A 10,000-nucleotide genomic window follows, 5' to 3' on the forward strand; every position below is an offset into this window, starting at 1 on the left:
TATATATATATAGGCCTACATCTGTCGTAAACCGTATAACCGAGGCCTGCCGACCCTCACAAAGCCGCATCTTTCACCTGGTGGCGCTCATTCTTCTGCTCTGATTTGTCGCGTGACAGATTATCATAATTGAAGCGTCGCTCTCGTGATGGATTTACTGAATCCAGAGGCCGCTGAAACCCACACTTCAGCATCCCACAAACACCCGTGACGTCGACGGGCAGTCGTCCCCCCCCCCCCCCCCCCGACACCACGTCGCGTCGTTCAACGTTCTGGGAACTCACCTACGGATCTGTACCCGAGGATGGCGATTTTTCGTGACTTGGGCTGCGGCATGTTTCGGTTCTGGTTCTCACATCCAGTCCTCGGGGTCCACCGCAACCTCCTCCAACCGGAATGGCATCCGAATTCAGCGGCCGCAGTGCTCCGGCATACAGCCTCCGGATGACGGCGGGAATACCTCCTCTTCGAGTTTTTCTTTTTCTTTTTTTGCGAGGAAATATGAATTTAATGATAAAAATGGAAAACAAAATTTTAGGTCATAAGAAAAAAAGGCATGGAGTACGGATCTACAATAACTGCGTCACTCCCCTTTGCAACATAATGAATTAGTAACTACTCTCGGTTCTGATTGGATAGAAGGGAGGTAAAGGCGGGGCTATATGTCCATCGTAGCGCTCTGATTGGATATAATAGCTTTTCTTTTAAACGCACTGAATTCTGATTGGCTGAGGCTCGGTAGATGACGTGCTGGGTGGCTGAACGCAATGTCATTCATATCTTTAGGGAGAAGAGATGCAGGCCCTGCCAGGAAACCATCTTTTAGGCATCTGTAGTAAAACTACAGTCTGATCATTTCATACCGACATTTGTGAATATTTGATTGGCAGGCAAAAACTAAACAAACAAACAAAAAAAAAAACACAGCAACAACAAAAAGAAAGGAAGATAATTTGACAAGTAGTTTCTAGAAAAGCATTTTTCCTGTTGAAAAAAAAAAACAGTCTGGGATTTTTGTCTATAATGTGACATTTGTAGCAAAATAAAAGGGCTGAATTTTATCCACCAGTGTCCAAATCAGTGCCAATGGACACTTTAAGCTCATTTGAATTTTTTTTCTGAGAAAAAAAAATTATATGTATATGTATATGAAAGCAGTTTTCCCCTTTCTCTTCACTTGTCGGCGTTTTAATCCTGATCCTGCATGTTTCAAATAAAACAATTTAAACAATGGAAATAAATGAAAGCATGATGGCCTGTGGAATGAGTTCACTGGGTTTGGTGCTCTAACAGGAGCTCTGCAGTGCCCACCAGTGGGGACAATTTGGAACAGTTTGTCTTCATGGATGATGAATGATGAATCTGTCAGGTTTCATAACTTTGCGTTTGCAAAGGTCCTGACAGACTCAGTACATGAAATTTTCTGCAGTCCTGAGTTTGACCATCCTTGGCCGCCAATCCAAACCAGACTCTGATGAATGAGCATTCTATTTTTTCTGCTGGATCAGAAGCAACACCACAGCTGCTCCCGTTTTAACAACAGAGGTATTATGATCATTTTGGGTCTGCAGGGTCTCCAAATGGCCGAAAAAGGCATATAGTTTATTAAAATTCTTTTTTTACAAACAATAAAAGCTTCACAAGTCTTTGCTTTAAAACAAAACTTTATTTAATGATAAACTTGTCCAAATTCAGATCTGTAAATCTAAAAACAAGCAACTTGGAGTGCCAAGAGAAAACCCACATGTGCACAGGGAGAACATGTAATCTCCACACAGTAAGGGAGGTGAACCTGCAACTTTCTTGCTGAGAGGCAACAGCTCTAACCACTGCACCACCCAACTCAAAATCAATAAAAACAAACAAGAAACAAAGCAAAACAAAAAAGAAACTAGACATGGGTTTTTACGATGTAAAAACAAGTGTGCATTGCCATGTAGCATGGCTTTGCCTGCAGCATTGGACTTGCAGAATGAACTTTGACCAAGTTCAAATATGTTTTCTATGCCAGCTTGTGCCTGTCACGTCAACAGGTGTTTGTAATTAAGGTAATTGAGTGACAATATGAATTTGGAAGAGATTTGTTGTTAAAGTTGCATTAGCTGGGTTTTGAACCCTGATCTCCTACATGAAAGTCCATGACATAGACCATTAGACCAATGGAACTGTGGCAGAAGGTGGTTGCAGGGGTTGGTTTGTATGTGTGCAGAAAGAGGCCACATTGCCAATGCAATTGTTGACACAGAACTGCATAATATTACAACAATAGAGTAATATTAGGACAATATTTTAGTAAAACATCAAAATACAATCATATTAGTACTGTAATCACTGAACTACTGAGTTTAAATATTATTAAAACTATGGTTCAGTACTGAGTATATAAAGCAAGGGGCAGTATTGGACCAGTACAAGGCTCCATTGACTGGCATTATATGATTTTAAACATTAATATTTCAAAAAGTATAAGCTGTACAGGCACCAAAATACATAGCCATCATTTGGCACAGGAGCTTTACAGATATAAATTACAAAGACAGCTCTAGGACAAAGTATGCAGGAGGAGAAACGTGCCAAAGTGGAGATGAATTGGATGGTAAATGAATCACAATAGTGTGCATTGCATTGGCAATGCACACTGATAATGTTGATGATCAGACCTCCAGAGCTGACCACCACTGAGCTAAGATCAGTGCCTGACAGGAAGTTTGGGATCTGCTAATAGGCCACAGTTGGCTCACTTCCAACATACCTTGGAGCAGACTGCAGGTCAGCTGAGTTTGTGCCAATTAAAAAAGTCTATAAAAAATCTTCTGAATCCACCATTTTCTGTGACTTATAATTTATTTAACGTTATTTCTCCATGTTGGCCCATTTCCTGCCTCACTACTGTGTTTTATAGCAGTAACGTTTATGTGCACCTGGGTTTAGAAAGGTAGTAAAAAAAAAAGCTGACTTATTACCTAAACCTGAATATCGATGGACTCTACAAAGTTTGCTGAATCTTTTAAAAGAAAAGGTTTATTATGAAAGAAATTATGATACATAAAGAGCACTATGGGCTTGGTTCTATATCCATTTGTTTTTGATGAACTGCTGGTTCTAATCAGTATAACTTTATCTTCCTCGCATCAAGTTTGGCCAGTAGGTGTCCCTGTGACTTCATTTATTTCTTGTTTGCAGAATTCTGTGTGGAAGTGCTGAACTAACTTATATTTCCTTAAATACATCACCTTCTAATCATCATTTATTTCATTTTCATTTTTTTTCTTTCCCTGTGATGATGCTGTGTGTGACAGCTGTAAGCCACAGATCCAGTCTGCACACATCTCAAATCATCTGAACCAACGATGCGCTCTATTATAGATGCTAAAAACTCACATCCTAATATAACTAAGCGCTTAAACCAAACCACAGGCATGCAACAATACTAGAGGAACTCAGGCCCCAATTAGTGTCAGGCCTGGAAGCAGACATTGGAATTCACGGGGATCATGGTGAAAGTGGTGAGATGATGAGAGACTTCTGTCATTCCTCAGTGATGCAGTCTACAGACAGGGGTCCTAACTATCACCTTTGGCAGTGTAATTTGTGAAATAATTAAAAAAAAAACATTCTGTCCAACCAAAAGTGCACATTTGGCCCAAAGATATTCAACTTTTTTTTTTTAATTCTCTGTGACCGATGAAGTTCCCTGTTTGCTTGTCACCTCCTGGGCCATTACTTCTTAATCACAAAAATGTCCAAACTCCCCGTCAGTAAGACCCAACTGTTTTGCTTCTGCACACACTTCCCAGCAGTGCAGACAAGAAATCACTGGTGTCAGCGATACGCAATTTGTTCTGCATGACAATGGGTGACAAAAAAAAAAGAGTGTGAGAGAGAAAGAAATGGGGCTTCCAATCCCCATCCACACACACACACACGCACGCACGCACGCACGCACGCACACACACACACACACACACACTTATGATGACCAAGAATAGGTCACACTGGTAAATACAGCCGTGTTCCAGCCAGGGATTACAACATGCTGAGACAGGCCAACAATAAATACCCCCCAACCCCCAGCACTCCTCTCACATGAGCAGCAGGTGTCGGACAAGATTGTTTCCCTTTAATAAAAGGCTTAAACAAGCTGTGGACTAATGGCATACTGTAGGGCTAATCAAGTCACTGTTAAATGTCGTGCTGCCATAGTTATCTGTAGTTAGTACCTCATCAGTCGGGACATCTGTCACAGAGCAGCATGTACGGAGGAAGAGGCAAGAGTCTTTTCATGCTTAACTCCCACTAAACACAAAACTCGTATTCCTCGTCTCAGTGCTAAAAACAGTAGCTCTACCTGGTATTTCCTGCACAGAAACAACATTTTTACTTGCCTTCTTATAAACATTGATTTTTTTTGCGTGTACAACTGACTAAATGTAAAATAAATGCAGAAATACTATTAAAAGTAAAAATATGAGAGGTTTACTCACTGTTGAGTTGTTAACTTAAATTCTGTGCACCTGTATCTCCCACTTTCCAGAGTCGTAAAGTAACTAAATACAATATGCTTTGTTACTGTACTTAAGTAGAATTTTTGGGTATCTGTACTTTACTTGAGTAATTATTTTTCAGCCTACTTTTTACTTCTGCTTCTTACATTTTCACACAGTTATCTGTACTTTCTACTCCTTACATTTTTTAAAAAAAGGCAAGAAGTAGAAAATTGTTACTTTTATTTCATTTTTGCTTGTTATTTTAAAAAATAAATACTATCCATATAAATTGTGCCTCCTAGATAGAGTGAATTTAATTGTGGTTGAATGAGAAGTATAAATATATAAAATTCTGATACTGTATTAGTTTGTACACAAACAAATCATGTCACACTCCAGCAGGACATAATCATTAATATAAAAGGACTGTACTTAAGAAGTATTTGTATTTCATGAATTATTTTATTGCATTTGGCCACAGCCCTCGGATATATTTTCATTTTGGGGAAAACGTTTGTGCAGCCTTGATATATGTTTATAAACTGAAACAGCTGTAACATAAATTAATTATTTTAATACAATATAGTCATTTCTGCAGTTTTTGGGGAGGTCACCTCCTAATAAATGCCATTACAGATAACCTAACAGCTCATTTTAAATCAATACTTTTACTTTTAATACTTAAGTACAAAAAATATCAGATACTTTAAGGCTTTCACTCAAGTAATATTCTTAAAGGAGACTTTAACTTTTACCAAGATACTTGAACTTTTACTCAAGTATTACTTTGTGGTACTTTATGTTTCCAACAAGGAAGCGCGTTCGCCGTGCATTATGGGAGATGTAGTTTATGGTCAATGCTCAGGGGGCCACAGTTACTTAAACCCAACAGTTCAGGGGTCCAATGAGTATTATTATCTTTAACCTTTTAAATTAGTTTATTCTGTTGCACTGAATCATAAATTTAAAGTTGATATTAAGGCTATTTTCATATTAAATTAAGATTTTTTTTTGAGGGGGTCGAGGCAGACGTCACCCATAGGCCTTGAGTTCTGTTTGAGACGTGATTTAGGCTGATGTTAAAGCTTGGATTATTAATGTTACATAATGGAGTGTTCTTTATAATCATAATCACATTTTTAAAAATCTGCCAATTCATCCGTCTCTGTAAGTTAGCAAACATGCATGGAAGTTGGCAGTTGGGCATCAATTTTGTCCATATATTTTAATTCAAACATTGATTTGAGAAAAAAAAAGTTGAGATTTTCTTTATTTTTTGACTGTCTTAAAGACTTTGCAATGAGTAGTTCGAAGCTTTTGTTAAAACGAACTGACCTTTTCCTGTTTCATTCTTTGTATGAAATTTTCTTTCCCTCGCTCCAAATCTCACAGAATGTCACGAGCAACGAGAGGCAGATGAGTTCAGGGTGACGTGTAATGTCAGAAAATCAGAATTCCTGTCACGAAACAAACTCTAAAGGGACAGGGAGAAAAAAAAAGTTCACTTTGAATTTTCAGTCTGTGATTTCTTCAGCTATGTGAGCAAATGAACCTGCAGCTGGAGCTGGTGTCTCTGAACTCGGGGGGTGCGTGGCACCGCCGCCAGCCTCTTTCAACTGACTGTGAAAGCACCCCTGGCGCTGTTAGTATGCCAGCCTGAGCACTAGTCAGCCACATCCTCCAGCTGGGCCTGTGCCACCACTGGGCACCTGGACCCTCTCACAAATACCCCGCAAAAACCCCAAATTTACATTTAAGTTACGGGGATGCAATTGCGCGACAACACACAGCAGCAGCTTTTCAGCTCCGTGACGCCTGGAGGCTTTTTGCACCTGCGTTTTATTCATCTAATGGAGACTTTCATCTTCACGTTTTTAAAGCTAGAGCCGCTCTTCAGGCTCTGTGGCTCAGCTGCTGGAGCACATCCAGAGTCACACAGGCCGGAAAGACAGCCATCGTTATCCAACTCTCACAAGGTGTCATTGTAGCCGTCCTGTGATTACCATATCAGCGCCACATGAAACATTTATGGCTTGCTGACTGTGATGGTCTGGCAGGCATCCTAATTTTTTGAGCAGAGCTTGTCACGTTCTATTGTCTCAAGTTCTGCTTGGCATGAACAGGAAGAACTGTCAGGCCGGAAAATCTGAGAGGTCTGTCACTTGAGATCAAAACCACAACCTAAGTATGCGACCACATCTGACTGACAAAAACTAAACAAGGTTTTGTGTGGACAAGTGTGTCCTTTTTATTTAAAATAAACCTTCAGGAATAATTCATTCATTTCTTCTCTTTACTGTGTTTCTGCTACATGATCTATCACTGTGAAAGAAAAGGGTCTATATGACTGAATGTGTTTCTCTGTAGTGTGTTAACAAAATATCTCAATAACCAGTGGACATATTTTAAGGAATTTCTCAGACAATTATGACTGCATTGACATGTACAACTGATTAACTCAGAGATGGGCAATTGACGGCCCGCAGGCCACATCCAACCTGTGGGTGACTTCCGTCCGGCCCGTCAATGTGGACCTTGCAGAATTTTTTTAATTAAATTTATCCATCCATCCATTACGGAGCCCGCGAGGGGACATGGGAGATTTTTTTTTCTTTTGCGTTCCCTCGCAAAAGTAGTTTATCACTGTTGTGCCTGCCGGTTTCTTAACAAACTCACATGTTCACCATTAACAGAATGAATATATCACACAGCCACGCAAGGAAGTACAGCGGGTAAAGTACTGTAAGTACAGGTGGTAAAAGGTGTAAAAGGCATGGAAAGCCAAGACACCAGCTGAACTCTCTCAGTAATTAGAAAGCAAGCCTGCCCCTTGTCAGTGCAAGTTAATATCAGCTGGTTCAGTCCCAAATGATGGCCAGGTATCACACAAGAAACATCTGATGATGGGTAAAAGTAAAGAGCTCTCTCAAGACCTTCACAACCTTATTGTTGCAAAGCATAATGATGGCATCGGTTACAGAAGAATGTCTAAACTTCTGAAGGTTCCAGTGAGCACTGTTGGGGCCATAATTCAGAAGTGGAAAGAACATCATTTCACCATAAACCGACCACGACCAGGTGCTCCTCACAAGATTTCTGACAGAGGAGTGAAAAGAATTATCAGAAGAGTTGTCCAAGAGCCAAGGACCACTTGTGGAGAGCTTCAGAAAGACCTGGAATTAGCAGGTACGATTGTTTCAAAGAAAACAATAAGTAATGCTCTGAACCACCATGGCCTGTATGCACGCTCACCATGCAAGACTCCACTGCTGAAGAAACAACATGTTGAAGCTCCTTTAAAGTTTGCTGCACAACATTTAAACAAGCCTGTGTAATACTGGGAGAATATAGTCTGGTCAGATGAGACCAACATTGAACTGTTTGGATGCCAGAATACACATCATGTTTGGAGGTCAAATGGCACTGCACATCAGCCCAAAAACACCATACCAACAGTGAAGTTTGGAGGTGGGAACATCATGGTGTGGGGCTGTTTTTCAGCATATGGTACTGGCAAACTTCAAATAATTGAAGGAAGGATGAGTGGAAAAATGTACAGAGACATTCTTGATAAAAATCTGCTTCCATCTACCAGGATGATGAAGATGAAACGTGGCTGGACATTTCAGCAAGACAATGAGCCCAAACACAAAGCCAAGGAAACTCTCAGTTGGTTTCAGAGGAAGAAACTAAAGCTGCTGGAATGGCCCAGCCAATCACCTGACCTGAATCCAACAGAAAATCTATGGAAAGAACTAAAGATCAGAGTTCATAGAAGAGGTCCACGAAACCTTCAAGATTTGAAGACTGTTTGTGTGGAAGAATGGGCCAAAATCACACCTGAGCAATGCATGCCACTAGTTTCTCCATACAGGAGGCGTCTTGAAGCTGTCATTGACAACAAAGGCTTTTGTACAAAGTATTAGATAAATTTCAGTAAGTGTGTTCAATACTTTTTCCCTGTGCCATTCCACATTATTACAAATAACTTCATTTCTGGACATTTATGGTTTGATTTCTTTGTATGTATGGATCACTTGGGTTGTTACCGACATCTGGTGAAAATTTCAAGTCATCAGCACCTCTAGTAATATATTTACTGAGAAAAATGGTGACGTGTTCAATACTTATTTTACCCGCTGTACGTCATATGCTGATATTTTAACACAGCACAGCCACAACATCAATGTCAATTTCACAATCTTGTGGCGACACATCCTGTTTTTGGTAACCGGACATTTCAAAAATAAAAGTCTGATTTAATTCAGTTCATGTACAAAACAATCTTTTGCGTGGGAACGCAAAACAATTTTGCGAGGTAACGCAAAGATTTGTGAGGTAACGCAAAAGTATTGCGAAGTAACGCAATAGTATTGTGTGGGAACGCAAAAGAAAAAAAATCCCTCCATGTCCCCTCGCGGGCTCCGTAATTATCTATTCCTGTTTCTTCCTTTCAGGGTCGCATGGGTCACTGGTGCCCATATCCAGCAGTCACAGTGCGAGGGGCGGGGTACACCCTGGACAGGTCGCAAGTCCATCACAGGGCCACACATAGAGACAAACGAGACAAACAACCATTCACTCTCTCACTCACACCTAGGGACAATTTAAAGTTATCAGTTAACCTAACAGTCATGGTTTTGGTCTGTGGGAGGATGCCGGAGGTCCCGGAGAAAACCCACGCATGCATGGAGAGAACATGCAAACTCTAGAAAGATCCCAGAGCTGGGATTTGATCCAGCAACCTTCTTGCTGAGAGGCATCAGCTCTACCAACTGAGCCATTGTGCTGTAATTTAATTTAATTTAATTTAATTTAATTTAATTTAATTTAATTTAATTTAATTTAATTAATGAAAAGCACTTAAAACAGTTCTTAAAATGTAGAAGCTGCTTTGTGTGCTTTTTTAAAATAAAAAAATAAACTTAAAACAATTTTGGGGGGAAGGTAGACTAGAAATAGACAGCTTTTCAAGGCAATGCTGTGTTCAGTCTGCTTAGAGACTAGAGAGGATTTTAATACAAGTCACCACTACAACATGTTGCACAAAGCTAAATATGAGATGTTTACTGAGGTTGTAAGTACATAACACAGCAAATTTTTAACTTATTTTTTACTTTTATCATACACTATGTGGCCCTCTAGTGTCACTGAAAAACTGCAGCCGCTTCCATAATTTAAATCACCTATTCCTGCATAAACTTTTGGCGCCAATTTTATTCAAGATGGCCGCCATATCTAATCAATCTAAGTCAACACAGAAATTACTACAAACCAGCCAAAATGACAGATATGAGTGTCAATAATGCTGTGTCAGTAGCTGAAAGTCATTCCTACCACTTAAGTCGAGTGCATTGGACATTAACTTTTAAGATCAGCCCTGACAAATAAGGGACACAACTTTGTTCCTTCTAACTTCTTTTAAAGATTGCTACCTTTAACTTATTTGCCTTTTTAAATAAGAACTCATATCTTGTTGAGATACAGTTCTGGATAATTCAATTTCTCCATCT

At 39.8% G+C, this 10,000-nt stretch overlaps 1 protein-coding gene across 1 annotated transcript in view; it reads right to left on the bottom strand.

The window, feature by feature from the left end:
- Positions 1 to 607, bottom strand: part of LOC106516909 (GTP-binding protein Rheb) — a gene marked incomplete in the record, with an annotated part of 7,535 nt that extends 6,928 nt beyond the window's left edge. Inside the window, 1 exon segment of the mRNA XM_014007501.1 lies at positions 285 to 607. Coding sequence (XP_013862955.1) covers positions 285 to 336 — 52 coding nt within the window.
- Positions 608 to 10,000: the final 9,393 nt, after the last annotated feature.

Source organism: Austrofundulus limnaeus, unplaced genomic scaffold (assembly GCF_001266775.1).
Source record: "Austrofundulus limnaeus strain Quisiro unplaced genomic scaffold, Austrofundulus_limnaeus-1.0 Scaffold42, whole genome shotgun sequence".
NCBI lineage: Eukaryota > Metazoa > Chordata > Actinopteri > Cyprinodontiformes > Rivulidae > Austrofundulus > Austrofundulus limnaeus.